The sequence below is a fragment of the Nicotiana attenuata genome, unplaced genomic scaffold (genome assembly GCF_001879085.1).
Source record: "Nicotiana attenuata strain UT unplaced genomic scaffold, NIATTr2, whole genome shotgun sequence".
Taxonomy (NCBI): Eukaryota; Viridiplantae; Streptophyta; class Magnoliopsida; order Solanales; family Solanaceae; genus Nicotiana; species Nicotiana attenuata.
In genome coordinates, this window is record NW_017670351.1 from 73690 (window position 1) to 91975 (window position 18286).

The window sequence follows — 18286 nt, forward strand, 5'->3', positions numbered from 1 at the left end:
TTAGCTTGTCATCCTTGGTAAGGTTTGGAGGGATGAAGACAGAATTGATCATGTTAGAAATACTTGGGGGCAGATCCATAGAGATGGTGGAGAGATCCCAAATCCCTGAGTTGTAGACAGTGTCTACTTCGGCAATTTCATCATTCTGAGTAAGAGGGCCTTCTATTATGTCCCTAATGGCTGGCTAATTGGGGATCCAAGCATCATTGAGGAAGCTAACCATGTTTCCTTTGTGGACCACCCATTAGCTTACCTTTCTGCGAGTATCTCAGCCCTAGGGTATCTAAGAGTTCTAGGAATATGATTCCAGTTACAGTATCACTGCCTCTTTCACTTCTTTTTCCGATTCCTCAAGAGAAATAATAGTGCTGAATTGATAGGTTGCAAAAAACCACGTGTCAGCTAGACATGCATTTATGCAGTCAGCAATACGTCAGTTTAGCTCCGGAGAAAATCCAACAACTTTCTGCAATTTTCCTTTTTCTTTTGCTGTCATTGGGTGAAAATTCAGTGCGCACCAGCTTTTTTCGATGCTACCACTAATTACTTCTAAAAAAAAACAAATAGGAAACTAAACTGCCCGCCCGCGAATAAATAAAAGCCCCTCCAATCTGGGCAGCTTTCTTCTCCGCTGCCCGATCTTTCTCCCAATCTCTCCTTGCCACCCTTTCTCCTTCTCTTCGCGTAAAAAAACAATCAAAGAATCGTTTTTTTCTTCAAAATTTTCCATATATCTAAAGACGATGAGTCTTTTTGGCCTTGGAAGGTAAAATTAATCATGACTTTTGATATGATTGTGAGTTTTTTTTTTCTGAATTGATGCTGAGTTATATGCTTTCATGATCTCTGATCAACTTTCAACGAATTTATTGATCTGGAGGTTTTTTCTTTTCAGGTTGGTTATTGTTCATGTTTGCCGAATGATGATTTATTGGTTTTAGACTTTTAGCGTTTTAGGCTGTTCTTTTTTTCTGTTTATTTATTCTTTGAATGCTGAGGATTAAAAGATTCTTAATTTATTCGGCTATTTTGGTGTAAACTATTTGTGCTTTTCAGAAGATTGTAATTTGTTAGGAGCTAAAGTTCTTAGGCTTCCTCCTTTCTATGTGGCTAATTGATAATACTTCACATGTATTATTAACATTATTATGCTATAAGCTTCACTTGCTTCAGAGGCGGATCCAGAATTTGTTGTTTCTGAGTTCCTACAGAGATATCAAGTTAATATATACAGTGATAACTGAGTTTACAGCCAAATATTAATGGATATTTAGTGGATTTTAATACATATACAGTGTTTGAGCAAAAGCTACTGGTTTCATGTGAAGAATAGCTTACAAACTAGGTCCATCACTGACTTGCTTTGGTTAGAAATCCAGGGTGTTTAGTTATTAGTATTTCAATATCAAATACTATTGGTAGTCACGTACCCTTTTTAATTGGAGATGAACTTGCCTATTACAAAGGTTGTTTGCTTAAAGTGGCTAACCCAGAAATTTCAATAAGGGGAGTCAAGAAAATTGAACCTGTGACATAAAGCAAATTCGGAACTACCTTTACTGCTACAATGAAAAATTTCTGGGGATTCAAAAGTTTTCGCTGTATGATTTTTCAACAAAGGGGATTCAGTTGAACCCACTTCATTGGTTGTGGCTCCATCATTGTTTATAGATGGATCAATATAGATTTATTTAAAAAGATGATTCAGGAGGTTGGGCGTTCTGCTGTGTATAAAGAAGGAACTCTGCCTTTACTTTTTAGAAATTATCTCCCTTTCTGAACCATAGAGAATTTCACATGCCGTAGAAAAAATGGAGAGAGTCTTCTCTGTCTCTGTGCACCTCCTGGTTTTATCTTTAATAGACAACTACTCAAAGTTGTCGTGACTGGGTAAATAAAAAAGGATAACACGTTACTTATCAAGTTCTTGTTTCTTAAGGCTTCAGCTCGATGAAGATAATGCTAGTTCTGTTATTCATGTCTCAAATATAAATTATAGCTTTTGACGGGTGAGTATCATGTTATTTCTCATATTTACTAGTCCATTTGACCTTCTTGTAGGTTATTGCTTATTTTATGTTGTGTTTCTTGTCATTCAAATTTACTATCCCTTCGGGGGCATGGGTATATAGCCTTATTCATCTAACGTCTTGTTTGCTATTGGTTTATAGGAACCAGAGAACATTCCGGCCCAAAAAGAGTGCACCCTCAGGGAGTAAGGTTATGCTCATTCCTAGTTTAAAGAAGAAATTCTGTTGTTTTCTTCTAGTTCTTTTTGGTAGTATGTAAAGTATTTGGCTGCACCATGCTGATGTTGACACCACCAATTCCCAAAACTTGTCAAACAAAAGACAATCTTCAAGTTTAAAGGGATCCTACATTTTTATAATCCGAACGCACTTAGATTTCTATTTTTCTCGTGCTAATTACAAGCTCGTCATTAGTTGAATTTTGAATGAAAAAAACTATGTATTTAGTTGCATATTGTATGCTTGTAATTATGATCTTATTGGACATGGTAAACCCCCACCCCTAAACCCCAGGGTCATTGGAGACTTTTCACATTCGCACCTTTAGTGACTGATCCCCAAACTCCTTGTCGGAGATGGAGACTCTTTTTCACTAGACTACCCTTCCCTTGTCATGCATGCTATAATGTGTTCAGCAAGATTGTACTTAAGTTCGTTTCTTTCCACTTTCAAGTACTATCACACAAAAAAAATATCAGGATGAGAACGAATTAATGATTCAAATGATTTGGCATAAAACTTGTTTGGCACTCTTGGAGGCTCATTCAGTTTCAAATTTTGGCTTGTTAAATTTCATTCAACTTCAAATTTTGGCTTGTTAAAGTTTATATAGTAGGCTAGTTCTGCGAATTAAAGTATCTCCTGCTTAGTTTAGATCCTTGGGCATGAAGTTGTTCCTTTTTTTTAGTATCTTGCTAGTTTATCATTCTTCCAATGTATCTTTATTTCGATTTGAAATTGATCTGTATTTTTTACCCTTGAATGGGTCATCTTTCTTGCTTAGCCCACCATTTTCTCTGTTGCAGGGGGCACAGTTAAGAAAGCACATTGATGCCACATTAGGCAGCGGAAACTTGAGAGAAGCTGTAAGGCTTCCTCCAGGAGAAGATATTAATGAATGGCTAGCTGTCAACAGTATGTTCTTTCTCTCTTTCCTCCTGTCTTCTCATACATAATGACGGACATCCACTGGAACATTAGCATTACCTATACTTCTGCTGTTTGTGATAACTGGAACATGTGATTGCTGGACTCACTAGTTTAATTGAAGTGCAGAGTAAGAATCTCGCGACTTTTAATCTCCAAAATCTTGACTTCTGGAACCAGACTTCAGTCTATCCCCCCCCCCCCCCCCCTTCTTCTTTTGGCTATTGGAAAGGAAAAGAACAGACACTTCAATCTTCCCCAAATTTATTGATCTTCTCTATTTCTTTGGGTTGTCCCAAAAATATGTCCAATTTTTGGAAATTATATTCTTTTTCTCAATATATTATATAATAATACCTTTTCAGTATATAAATCCGATAGAGGTGACATGTAACTTACTATCATACTGATAGAAGTTCACATTCGCCAAAACATTAAATGTGAGGACATCAAATCAAGTCTAAAGGCTGGTAGAATGTACTATATTCTCACATTGCAGATAGAATCTGCACAGCAGCTATAATGCCGCTTTACATGTGACTCTTTGTTTGAAGATAATGCTTAGAATGGAATGCTGCATATATTACATCCTGTTTGCTTACTTGTTGTTGTAAGCTGATCAAATTTAATTAAATGGTGGTTGTTTACTTTTCAATATCCAGCTGTTGATTTCTTCAACCAGGTGAATCTTCTTTATGGCACACTCACTGAGTTCTGTACGCCAGAAAACTGCCCTACAATGACTGCAGGCCCCAAGTAAGTTTCATAAATAAGCTGCTTCCAGCTTACTTACATTATATACATTATTTGAGATGCAATTTAGTCTTTCCTTGGGGATAAAAGAGTCGCTGCAATTATCCCTGGTTAAGGGGAGTTGATTCTTTCAAACTGTTTTGACGATGGGAAAAATTTAATCAAGAAAAGACTCCCTTAAAGAAGAATATTAAGAGTTCATGATATCAATTCATTAATTGCCATTTATTGAGTTTCTTCTTTATTTTCCCTGAGCTTATCTCAAATGATTAGAATTATATCGGTCTTTGTCTGCTTGGTATTTGTAGTTCCAGGATTGAATGTTACAATGGAGCAGAGTTTATCATGGAACTAATAAGAGGAATAACTAAGTGATCGTTTAATGTGTTTCAGGTATGAGTATAGGTGGGCTGATGGTGTACAGATTAAGAAGCCTATTGAAGTTTCAGCCCCAAAATATGTTGAATATTTGATGGATTGGATTGAAACTCAATTGGATGATGAATCTATATTTCCTCAAAGGCTTGGTAAGTGCTTATTACAGCTTCCTGACTAACATTTCCTGTCATTTTGGAGATGTAAACAATACTCCTCTATCCCAACTCACATGATCGACTTTTTATTTTGGGACGTCTAAATTGCTTCACTCTTCACTGTTCTAAGAATTCTGCTTATGATCTTAAGCTTGAAATTTCCTATTTCTTTTTAAGATTTTGTTTGACATTGTATTATGTTGCCTAGAACTATTCTACAACTACTGCTAATATGCAAGTCACGCTAGCTTCTTATCTCCATAAAATGGAGGGAGGGAGCAATCTTGAGCGAACTGAAAACTTTCCTCTTGTGAGCCAAGAGGGGTGAAGGGCAAATGTTGCAAGAGTAGGTGGCTTGGCGTGAGATGGGGATTCCTAGCTAACTGATATCAATTGCTTTCTTAATTCAGACAATACTATGTTACCTTTCTCATTGCTGACTGGGCTATGCTTTTGCAGGTGCACCTTTTCCTCCGAACTTCAAGGATGTTGTGAAGACAATATTCAAACGCCTCTTTCGTGTATATGCACATATTTATCACTCTCATTTTCAGAAGATAGTGAGCCTTAAGGAGGAAGCCCATTTGAATACGTGCTTCAAGCATTTCATACTCTTCACCCATGTGAGTTATTAAATTGTAGAACTTGAATACATTTTTTTTTCTTGTTTGTGCATGTTACTAGTTTTCTTTCTTCCGAAGCTTTAGACATGGTCATTGCATAGGTCTACCTAATTTACGTCATATTACCTTTTTACCTCCAGTAGTTTCAGTTTCTCAAATATTCAGTTTCCAGAGTCTTAGCTATCTTTTTTCCCCCTCTCTATTTTGGTCTTCTTTGAATGACACACACAGGCACATTCTCTCTGCTTACCTTCTATTTGAAGTTTCTGTAATCCGATGTCAACCTAATTTTGACTCAACTGAGATTTGAGATGTACTTCTTAGACATCTCATGGAATATCTGCTTTTTGTAAAAGGACTAAAATCTCAATCGGATAATGCATTTCTGAACTGAAGTTCCCATTCAGCAACTGAAAAGCCAAACCCTCTCGCTCTCCCTCTAAGCCTAAAGATGGATCATTTAGCGAATTATTTACTCCTTAAATATCTAATATTGGATTTTGTCGATTGCTGCTCTATCTAGCTTTTATCCGTGTTAAATTAGTTTACCATCTTTTCTTTGGTTGGAGGAGTATAATAACCATTTTATAGTATCAGGATTTGCATAATCGACTCTTGTTTTTTTCTGAAGTTCCCTGCCTGTTTCACTTCCTCTTGACAACCTCCTTCACATCTTCCAACTTATGCTCACTTCCTTCTAATTAAATACCAATAACTCCCAAATTGCTAATTCCTCCCAGCCTTTATCGAAATCTATCCGATGCAATGAAGAGAGGAGACTCTCCGCAATTTCATGTCTGTTTCTTAATTTGCAATTATATGCTATTACTCGCATATCTGGATCCAGGGAGTAACATAGGATATGCAAATAATTAAACCCTACCACCAAAAAAGGGAAAAATAGAAGAGACAGTCTACGTGATTAATTTGAATGAACTAATACACAATGGAGAATAATGGCGTCTATTGGAAACAAAGATCACCAAGTTAGCCAAAATGGGGCAATGAAATTACTGCAGTTTCTTTTATTTGCTAAGGAAATGATGCGAGTTGCTATGAAAACATTGATTATGTCAAGAACTTCAGTATGCAGCAAAATTTGTTCTTTAGGTTTCTTATAATTCCTTATCTTAGAGATTGATTATGTTAATGCTTATATATAATTGATGTTTATTCTGCAGGAGTTCGGACTGATTGACAAAAAGGAGCTGGCTCCACTCCAAGAGCTCATAGAATCTATCATTGTTCCTTATTGAGCACATCCTCTTTCAGTTTGCTTTTTAACCTGTTTTAATAGGAATTACTAATTAGTATAATGTGATAAAAAATGTATTTTAGTCTTCTAAGTGTGTAGCCTAAGATGATATTTTAACATTATTGATGTTGTGCACGCATTGTACCTCTAGTTTTTCTTCATGCTTTTAAAAGTTAAGGCTGATTAAATGAAAGAGCAACCAAATTGCAGTGGGAAAATAAATTTTGACAGTAAAAAAACTTTACATGGGTGTAATTATGTAATGTTTTTTAAGTAGCTCTTTTGGATTCAATGGACAGTACATTAAACTATTGTTAGGTTTTAAAATGTGGGACATGAGGCAGGATGTTTTACCTACTCTGAGGCACAGGTTTAAACCTCAAGGCATGTGGCATAAGCCTCATGGATCTTTAAATTTTTTAATTTATAAATTAATAAAATAACATAATTATACTAAAATATATAGGAAGTACATTAAAAGTTTTAAAAAAATTACAAGTGATTGAAAGTGCTCATAGAAAATAAAATATCTAACATGTTTTACCGGCATAAACAATCAATAATATTGATGTTACTACAAAATACAAATCAATTATAACGTTTAACTTTCAAATAATAAGAAAATCATAATTTTGTTAATAAATATTATTAAACTAAACATTTTACGTTCCTAAAAGTAAATAGTTAATAAACTTTGCTTGTGCTGTAGCTTAAAATATTACTCCTTCATGAGTAAACACAAAAGTTTGACAATTTTGAAAGACGTAGAACTAAGATATGAAGGCAAATAGCAAGGGAAGATATAAATTTTGGCTATCTATTTTAGAGGAATGTTCAAATTATGTTTACATTTACGTTGTTCTCAATTAGTAAATATGCAATATTATGACTCCTTATTTGAGTTACTCGCAATCTTTATATTCCTATAGATGAATAAAACTTTAATCGTTCATTTGTTAAACAATTTCGAGGGCCAATAGTGCTAATTAGGAAATTTGACACATGAATTAAGTAATAGTTATTGGGCGAGCCCCGAGCGTTGGACGTTAGGCGTATCTAGGGCGCACAGTCGAGCGCTTGAGGCGTAAGCCTCACAAGACTAAACGCCACACATGAGTCTCAGGGCGTTTTGATAGTGTCTTGCCCCTACATACAGAATAAACTAAATTGTGACGTCTCATAGAGTCATAGAAAATACAAAAACACAAGAAAATAATTACTATTGCAAACTGTTATGAAATGGAATGCAACTTTAAATAAGCCAACAATAACTGTTAATAAAGGAGAAGAGAAGTTACATATACATGAAAAAAGGAACTAAAATTACGCTGGACTTTTATAGAAACCCGTTATTTAAATTTTGATCCCGTTATGAAAATCTTTAGGAAAATAACCTCTAGCCAAAATTTTGCATTACGCTGTCAGAATTATGGGAAGTGGTCCCGAGAATCATTACGCTGGACTGATATATTTTTTATTGAAGATTTGGTCGTCAATAAATCATTCCAAGTTGCAGCGATGATTGAGAAATTGCTTCATTTATGAAAGGACTTCAAAAATTAATTAAAAAACACAAATACAAGGAGATGTCCCTCGAAGATCTCATTGTTCGGTTGAGGATCGATGAGGACAGCATAATTGCTTAAAAGAAGGTTCATGGAAACTCAATATTAATAGAAGAAAATATTGTTGAGGATGCTCCACAAAATAATAAAGAGAAAAAAGAAGCCTTTTAGACCTAAGAGTAACCCAAGCAAGAAAGGGTTCAAAAGAAATTGCTATAACTGTAGAAAAGCTGGACACAAGTCTGCAGATTGTCGTGCTCCAAAGAAAGACAAGAAAAAGGGTCAAGAAAATATGGTTGAAAAGAACGAAGACGTTGATAACTTGTGTGCTATGCTTTCTGAATGTAACTCGATAGGAAATTTCAAGGAATTATGGATTGATTCTGTAGCCACTAGCCATGTTTGTGTTGTTAGAGAAGCGTTTGCTACATATACTCCCGTTGGACCTGAAGAGATGATTTCTATGGGAAATTCTGCAACGGACAAGATTGAAGGATGCAGAAAGATATTTTTGAAGATGACTTCCAGTAAGGTGGTGACCCTAAACAACGTTCTTCATGTTTCTGAAATAAGGAAGAACTTGATTTCTACTGCACTTCTCGTTAAGAATGAGTTCAAGTGTATCCAATAAAGTTATTATACATAAAGATAAGATATTTGTGGGAAAATGTTACCATTTGGAGGGTCTTTTTAAAATGAATGTAATGGCCGTTGATAATAATAAAATTTCATATTCTTCTTACTTACTTGAGTCAAATGATTTATAGCATATACGTTTGGGATATGTCAATCATAAAACCTTGCGCAAAATAACTAATTTGGAAGTATTGCTTAAGTTTGAATGCGACAAATAAAAAATGTCAAATATGTGTGGAACCTAAATATGTTAAACATCCTTGTAAGTTAGTTGAAATGAATTCAAATCTTTAGACTCATTTCACACAGATATATGCGAGATGAAGTAAATATTATCCAAGGGTGAAAAGAAGTATTTCACTTTTATTGACGGCAGTACTCGATATTGCTATGTTTACTTACTTAGTAGTAAAGTAAAGCGATAGATGCATTTAAGCAATACAAAAACAAAGTTGAAACGCAACTTAATAAGAAAATGAAAACGATAAGAAGTGATAAGTGTGGTGAATATGAATCTCCTTTTGAAGAAATGTGTTTAGAATATGGCGTTATTCATCAAACAACAACCCCTTACACGCCCGATCCAATGAGATTGCAGAGAGAAAGAATCGATCATTATAGGAGATGATGAATGCGTTGCTAATAAGTTTTGGTTTGCCACAGGACTTGCGGCGGGAAACTATTCTTACAGCAAACCGAATACTTAACCAAGTGCACCATAGCAAAACACAATCTATTCCATATATAAAAAATGGAAAGGACAAAAGTCGGCTTGAATTATTTCAAAATGTGAGGGTGTGTTGACAAAAGTGCAATTTCCTAAACCAAAAAGGGTAAAGATAGGACTGAAAATTATTGATTGTATTTTCATATGATATGCGATCAATAATAAAGCATATCGATATGTGGTTTATAAAATAAAAAAATCTGACATTCATTATAATACATTGACAGAATAAGATAATGCTAAATTTTAAAAAATAAATATTTTGATAAAAAGAAATGTGAATCGATTGGCGAAGGATCTAAACGATCTCGGGAAGGAACAAAAGAAGGTACATCTAATGAGGAAGATCCAAGACATAGTAAACGATAAAAAAACGTCTCCTTGGTTTGGACCAGATTTTGTGACTTTCTTATTGGAATAAAAACCTCGAACATTTAAAGAAACTATGTCTTCTTCGAAATTACTATTTTGGAAAGAGGCAGTCAATAATCAAATAGAATTCATACTGGACAACCATACATGAGAATTGGCTAATCTACTCCTAAGAATAAGCAATTGCGTTCTAATTGTATATTTAAGAGAAAAATAAAAGATGATGGAACTATAATATAAGGCAAGACCTGTTGTCAAAGGTTATAGACAACAAGAAGGCCTTGACTATTTTGATACATACTCTCTAGTTACAAGAATTACATTCATAAAGATGTTAGTAGCTTTAGTTGCGATGTATGGTTTTGAAATCCATCAAATGGGCGTTAAGACGACTTTCTTAAATCGAGGTTTGGAGGAAGAAATTTACATGGAATAACCTGAAGAGTTTGTGGTTCCATGGAAAGAAAAGAAGGAATATAGACTTGTGAAGTCGCTTTATGAACTAAAACAAGCACCCAAACAATAGCATGCGAAATTTGACTACACTATATCGCAATCTCGTTACATTAAAACAGTACTTGATAAGTTTAAGCACTTAGACTTCAAAATTGTAAAGACTCCAATTGACGTGGATCTTGCACTTGAAAAGAACAAAGGTCAAAGTATTTCTCAATTGTATTATGCTCGTGTGTTGGAAAGTTTAATATGTATCATAAATTATACACGACCAGATATAATTTGTCTATAAGTAAATTTAGTCGATACACGAGTAATCCAAGTTAATTTCATTGGATGGCAGTGCAATGAGTTTTGGGATATTTAAAACAAACCAAAAACTTTGCTTTGCACTACTGTAAGTATCCTGCATTGTCAACTGATTTTAAATTCATAAGGGGACATATATTCACTATTGGCGGAGGAGCGGTGTCTTAAAAATCATCTAAACAAACTTGTGTTTCCCTTTATACAATGGAGGTTGGGTTCATATCCTTAGATAAAGCAAGTGAATAAGTTGAATAGCTCCAAATTTCTTGAAAGATATTTCATTTTGGCCCAAACCATTGGCACCAATATGCATACATTGCGATAATCAAACGACAATTGGAAAGGCTGGGAGCGTTATGTATAAAAAAAAATCTCGTCATATACGTAAGCCAACTACTTTCTAGGAGAATTATCACAATTAACTACGTGAAGTCAAGCGAAAATGTGTCGGATCCACTTACAAAAAGGCCTAACTAGAGTGGTAGTTGAAAAATCATCGTGGGAAATGCTAGTACGGCCGAGGACAAGTCATTGTGGCGGTAACTCTATCTAGAAGACTGGAGATCACAAGATCTAGGTTCAAGGAGATCAAATAAAGTCATTAGTGACGGTTCAACATTGTCAAATGAAATAATTTAGTCCATTCTCGTGATGAGATAATGTTCAGTAACAAAGATAAAACATTAAGATTTTTTAATTTGATAAGGGGGGATATAAAATATGGATCTATGGGATAGCACGTTTAGGAATCACCTATTTAAGTGTGAAGTGTTAGCCGCTTTAAGGAGAATTTGTACTGCAAATTCTTTACGCGCTTATGAAATCAGGCAGTGTTCATGGCTGAAACAAACACAGCAATGAGAACCAAGACGATAGATGATTGATATTGTGATTTATGGTTGTGTAGGTTTACACCAAAGATTCACAGTTCAAAGATATCAAATCTACTTATCGAGATGCAATTAATCCTATCTTGCGAATCACACAGTTTTTCATCCATAGTTCAATTGTATAGGCATTCTCCATTTATGTGAGAGATTATAGGTTGGGGGGGGGTTCACGTCCCAAACTCGGGGAGCACGCCCGGCGCTCAACCGAGTGAACTCGGCCGAGCAAGCCTGTTAGATTTTTTCTATCCAAACTCGTCCATGAATAAAGAGGAGATGTACTCTGTTAATCAAACACTAAAAAGATTTCATTAACCACTCCCATTTCATTTACATTAGTAGCTTCATTCATAATTTTCAAAATATTACAAGTTTATAGATATAATGAAAAAAAATATATTTTCCAAATACCAACATGTCTAGTTAAATTCCAACATCAAACACAACCCACAACCTGTCTACGGAGCCTCTAAGTACAACAGAAGAGTAATATGGGAATGCCGGCAACAAGGCCCCGGCTATACCTCAAAACACAAAGTACAACATCAAGTGATATCAGGCCCGGGATAGAGTAGGGCTCACCATAACCTGCTGAATAGGAAGTAACTGCTAACGAGGACCAAAGTTTCCCCCTGATGAACCACCTGCATCCATCGAAGATGTAGCGCCCCCGGCAAAAGGGACGTTAGTACATATGGAATAGTACGAGCATGTAAAGCTAAATGTCCTCTTTCAAAATAGAATGCCCATATAAAAAGGGATTCCTACTTCTTAGAAGAGGGAATAGCAGAGAGCTCTCCGTCAACATGCTTGCTTCCTCACGAGGGTAAATTGGTCATTTCATGGGTTATTATGCTCAAAATTGTCTATTGTGCCCGTGTTTGCTGTTAACGTGTTCTGATCTGATAACCATATACACATCAAGTCACAATCAACAATATCCAAATGCTCAGTTGAAATATAACAATTTTCAAAATACGAAATTAATATATATTTTTGGTTAGGAGATCTTTAATACCGATTCACCACAGTTCACAACACCACTATTGACAATATCATTGTTCACCATATGCACATCATAATCAACTTCACAATACCACAATACTCTTGGCACGGAGTGCGATCACGACTCGATCGGCTAGGCCATCTCATCCGAGACATTAACCTCCCAATCACAATTTCAATTACAATTTCCAGCACAATCACCACTATGTGTGCGCCATGGCGTCCGATCACGACCCGATTGGCTAGGTTGTCGCACCACAATGCCGTGCGGATCGACATCATCCGCTTTTATCAATAATCTCATCCCAATTGAGGGAAATAATTTCATCATATTGATCTCATCCCAAATAAGGGGAATATTTACAATTCACTCCTATACCGGCACGTGTAGTTTTGGGGTTATGTTATTTCAACCTACCCTTCCTCGTGACTATCGATATTCCCAAAAATATTTTTGATTTGATTTGCACACAAAGGTAACATAAATACAAATGTATTCACCTTATCATATTTAATATCGTATAAATCTTCATTAGTATTTTCACCAAACACAACAACAATATTTCCTTGGCTCTTTTGGTCATTCACAAGATTCTTTATTCATGGCACGTCGGGCGTATTTAATATTTCACACTTTCATTTCTTTCCTTTCATGGATCATCATCTTAAATATCAACATATAGAATATTATGAAAATCACAACTTTAGGTTCATTAGTAACGAAGGCTTTAAACACAATAGTTTCTTCCTGTAGACATGTGATTTTTGACCCTCCCCAAGATTTTTATATTTTAGCAGGTAAATATTTAATTTAGGCTTAATATAGCTATTTCAACTATTTTTGACTCCTTTATTTTATCACAAAAAATAAAATTACAAAAAAAAAATAAAAAAAAAAATAAAAAAATATTTTCATCTTTAGGTTAAAGTCAATTAGTATATTTATATTTACAGTATTATAACATTTGAAAATACAAAAAAAAAATTAGCTTCACTCGTAGTATTTAGTTTATTTTAATTTAGAGTGATTTTTATATTTTTATAGATACATTATATTATTTGGTCTTTTTAGCCTAAGTTCAAACCCAAAAGACATGGTCCAACCCAATTACCCTTAGACCATTCTTCCCGATCCATTAGCCCACTTAAATGCAAGATTTAATCCTAGTCATCTATTTCCTTCTTATCCAATGGCCATCATCCCTTCCACCTCCATATAAAATACCCAATTATAGAAACCCTACCGGAAGTTTTCAATTCCTAAACATAGACCCTAAGATAGCGGCACCTCCTAAAAGAGGGGATTTCCATCGTGATTTGTTTCTGGAAAGACAACAAAACAGCAAGAAAAAAACGTGAACTAGTCAATATTCAAAGTAGTATTGGCGCAGCAGCAGCAGTAAAAGGCCTCTGAAAAATCAGTCCAAACCAGCTCTTTCTTTCTCCCTAAATAGCATGAAACCCGTTCAAATAAGCTCAAAAGAAAACGCAGCTTGGACAGCCGCATTTGGATTTTTTGTCGCCGGTCGACGTCGCTAGTCTGAGGTTCCATTGGACGTCCTGATTGCTGGCCGATTTTTCCGGTTTCTTGTATTCAAAGATGGTTCACCATTGAAATTGCAATTTTGTGGTCCATTTCTCTTAACCCGTTCTTAATTAATGTGATGCACTTTTGATGCCTTACATTTTTAATGAAGTAAGAATTTTGATATTTTCTAAAGTGTTTACTTCATTGCTTATGTGTGTCGATATTTTTCAAAACAAGCAATTCTCATGTTTGATCTTGTTTTAATGTTATTTCTGGTTTATTGGTTTTGATTTGATTTTACTTTTTTTTCATTTTACCATTAGCGTTAATCTTGAGCGGCAGTGAGTTTGTTGATAGGAGTAAAATCGGAATTTTGGGCAAAAACAATTGGGTTTGGGATTGGTTGTTGATGAAATTTTTGTTTCAATTAAATGGAAAAATTAGCCAATAAGCAACAGATCACGTGAGTTGGATTAAGAGTTCTAATATGGACCTTCACAATAATCTTAAATTAGCTTTAAAAAATAATTATGAACATCCGTAGTTTGCTTTAGTTGAGTACAGTCCTTTGAAATTAGAATCGAGGTGTGCCATTAGTTGAATTTTCCATGGCCCTCACTTAATTAATTTTAATCTTTAGAAACCGAGGCGTGCCATTTAGTTGAATTTCCATGGCCCTCGCAAAGTTAAAAACGCGTTAGTCGCTTTAGGCGCGTTATTTAATAATACTACCTTCCTAAATTCGGGTGCACATTTATGTGACCCAAATCCAAATCTCAACGAAGTCGAAATGTGTCAAAAACCGCGGGTGCATTTATGTGACGCGGTTCGAGACCTGTTTTCACGACGTTGCAATTCTCTTTAAAAATAAATAATAAAAGCGGTTTAAATTTAAAAAGCACATAAGTTAAAACATGTATTAAAATCAGATTTTTAGCCATTTATAATAATTTAAGCGACCGTGCTAGAACCACGGGATCCGGGGGTGCCGAACACCTTCCCTCGGGTCAACAGAATTCCTTATTCAGAATTTCTGGTTCGCAGACTCCAATTGGGAAGTCGAAATTTTCCTCGATTTGGGATTTAAATTAAATCGGTAACTTGGGACACCAAAAGCCAATTCTATCCCAAGTGGCGACTCTAAAAATAAATAAATAATCTCATTTCGAATAATATCACTTTAAATGGAAAAACTCCCTTATACATTATCCTTCGGGGTAGGTGTGTAAAAAAAGAGGTGTGACAGCTCTGGCGACTCTGCTGGGGATCACGAACCCAGAATTTCGATTCAGGGTTCAAGAATTCGAGCTTAGTATAATTGTTATATTTGGCTTTATCTGATTTTTCTACATGTTCCATGCTATATGTGCTAAATGCTTTACCGCTTTGATATTATCTGAACTGTATATATAAACTGTACCGAAACCCTTCTCTTCTTACCTCCGGGGATGTGCTTACTGGTTGAGACTCCCTATTCTGTTAGTGTCATACCTTGAAATAAGAAAGAGGCCGGACAAGTTACTAAGCCGGACGATCCCGCGGGTCCCCGGTACGTAGCCCCCTCCTCGACTCGAGTTGTCCGCTCGGGTACACAGTCTAGAACCTATACCCAGGTTTTGAACTTAGAATAACTCGACTCCATGCCGGATCCCTAGTAGGAACATTTTCGTGCATCACGTGCATTTTGACTTAGGGGACTCAACACAGGGGTTGGGTCCGTCTAGGACAGGTGTACCCGGAATAATGAACCATCCTGATGCATCCTATTTGTGCATTTATCTGTTTTGGACTCGCATGCTGACCGGCTTTGAATATCTGGGCAATATTGAAAAAAGAGAGAAAAAGAGAAAATAGCAGTGTGGAGAGTTAATTACCTATATTAGAAAAACCAATGTCCAAGTAGTGCCGAAATGCTGCCGGATTTTTGAGAAAATGAAAGAAAAGAAGAAAAGTAGTTTTTTTTTTTTGTTTTGTTTGCCAATGAAAAAAAAAAGTTTTATTTTCAAATTAGTTTGTTTTATTTGCCACTAAAAAGAAAATATAAAAAGAGTCTTGCTTTCAGAAATAGTGAATTTGCCAACAAAAAAAAACAAAAAAAAAAGAGTTTAGTTTTCGAAAATAGTTAGTTTTATTTGACCAAACTACGCGGGTCTGATTCTCACCGGATGTGAGATACGTAGGCAAACCTCATCGGTTCCGGCCCCAATTTTTAAAAAATCCAAAAATATTTTCTTTTAGTTCCTTCTATAAAAATCTTTCCTTAGAAAATCCAAAAAAAGTAGTTTTTAAAAGAAAATGGTTTCCTTCTTTCTAATGTCTTTCATTCGAATACATCCAAAATCCAAAAATATTTTCTTTTTTCCTTAGAAAAAGAGAAAACAAATGAAAAACTCAAACAAAAAATATTTTTTTTTACTTTTAAAATTCCCAAAGTTCAATTAAAAAAAAACGGAATTTTCAGTAGTCTTTCTTTCAAAAATAAAATCAAAATCAAAAATCCAAAAAAAATTCCCTTTCTTCTTTTAAAGCATTTTTTTTAGAAAATTCCAAAAAAAAATCAAAAATCAAAAATGTTTTTCTTTTGCCTTAAAAATCCATGGTCTGAGTTTTAAAAAAAAAATTTCGTTTTACTTCTAAAAAATCCCAAAGTTCCAATAAAAAGAAAAGAATTGTTTAGAAGTCTTTCTTTCAAAAATTCAAAAGAAAAATCAAAATCAAAAATCAAAAATACATATTTCCCTTTTTTTTCTTTCTTTTCAAAGCATTTCTTTCAAAATTCCGAAAAAAAAGAAGAGAGTTAGCTTATTTACCTTATTTGCAAGAACTGCGCTTGGTCTGATTCATGCGGGGTCATGATACGTAGGCAATCTCCATAGGATTCGACCGCAATCCCTTAAAAAAACGAGGGAAGGAAATAAAAGAAAAGCAAGAGAGGAAAAGAAATGCAAAAAGAGAAAATAAGGAATCGATAGAAAGACCATGGCAAAAGGAAAAGCAGAAAGTGAAAAACAGAGGGAAAGGAAAAATGAGAGAAAAACAAAAAGAGAAAGAAAAGCAAGAAAACACAAAGAGTGGAAATCAAAAGAAGAGAAAATAGAAAAGAAAAGCCGGGATGACCCATGCAACCAGTGCAAACATGTAGACATCCGTTTAACTGTATAGGTGCATCACACCCCAATGTGCGATTACCTATCTGTTACTTGTCTCAAACTAACCGTGTGTTGCTGTCAATTCAAGCCTAGCTTTTAGAAATGGTGGTTGGTTGTGGTAAGCTGGCATCGCATCAATACTTTACCAGATCGAAAGGAAGTGTGGAAATGTCTACAGAAATGAATTTGCCCGCAGTCCCCATCTCTGAGGACAGCCCCATCTCGGGGATCCCTGCATCTGAGTCTGTCACAGCGGAAGAGAACCGGATGCTACGTCTCCGACTCATGGAGATGTGGGACGCCTGGACCAATGGAAGAGAGCCTCCAAGCGCCATCCCTAGATTTCCTGAACTATTCCCTAGATCCGAGGGTACCTCCAATATCCCCATCAGCCACCCTCATACTCCTTTGGGACAGCCTACCATGACCGCTCACTTCGTCGGAACGCCTTCTGAAGTCCGCCCCCAGGTGTTCTCAGCAGGAGCAGCTCCTAACATCTTCACTGCTCCACCATGCTCTATTACAACACAACCTTCACTGCCAAGGCCCGTCTTTAATCCCTCAGCTTTCACCTTCCAAAACCCTGTCTTTCCAGTGGATCCTCCTCAATATCCCACATATAATTACTCTCAGCCACTGCCATTTGAGCTTACACCAGGGCAAGATAAAACTCCCAAAGCTCCTGAACAAGATGAGATGGCGAAAAGAATAAGGAGCCTTGAGCAGAGCTTGAAGAATATGCAAGGCTTAAGCGGGCAGAAAAGTGTTTCTTATACTGATTTGTGTATGTTCCCTCATGTGCACCTGCCCATGGGATTTAAAACGCCAAAGTTCGAAAAGTATGACGGGCATGGCGATCCTATTGCCCACCTCAAAAGATATTGCAACCACCTGCGCGGGGCTGGCGGAAAGGAAGAGTTGCTGATGGCTTACTTTGGAGAAATCTTAGTAGGCATTGCCTCAGAATGGTATATGGACCAGGATGTCTCACGATGGCACATTTGGGATGATCTAGCCAGAGATTTTGTAAGGCAGTTTCAATACAACATCGACATTGCGCCAGACAGGAACTCCCTGGCCAATTTAAAGAAGAAACCCTCGGAAAGTTTCAGAGAATATGCTATTAAGTGGCGAGAACAGGCATCAAGGGTGAAACCTCCCATGGACGAGGTAAAAATGGTCATTGTCTTCCTCCAGGCTCAGGAAGCAGATTACTTCCAAAACATGATGTCGGCCATGGGCAAGCCTTTTGCAGAGGCAATTAAAATTGGCGAAATGGTAGAGAATGGTTTGAAAACGGGCAGTATTTTGA

At 35.9% G+C, this 18286-nt stretch overlaps 1 protein-coding gene across 2 annotated transcripts; it reads left to right on the plus strand.

Moving 5' to 3' along the window:
• Window positions 1–539: 539 nt before the first annotated feature.
• LOC109238245 (MOB kinase activator-like 1A) lies at window positions 540–6533 on the plus strand. 2 transcript variants are annotated; one of them, XM_019404673.1, is made up of 7 exons: window positions 540–766; window positions 2172–2220; window positions 3056–3164; window positions 3839–3932; window positions 4323–4456; window positions 4922–5085; window positions 6267–6533. In XM_019404673.1, the coding sequence occupies exons 1-7, from the start codon at window positions 744–746 to the stop codon at window positions 6339–6341; spliced, it is 648 nt and encodes a 215-aa protein (XP_019260218.1). In that variant the 5' UTR covers window positions 540–743; the 3' UTR covers window positions 6342–6533. The 2 variants fall into 2 exon arrangements, with proteins under 2 accessions (XP_019260218.1, XP_019260217.1); XM_019404672.1 differs by lacking the exon at window positions 540–766 and adding an exon at window positions 794–895.
• Window positions 6534–18286: the final 11753 nt, after the last annotated feature.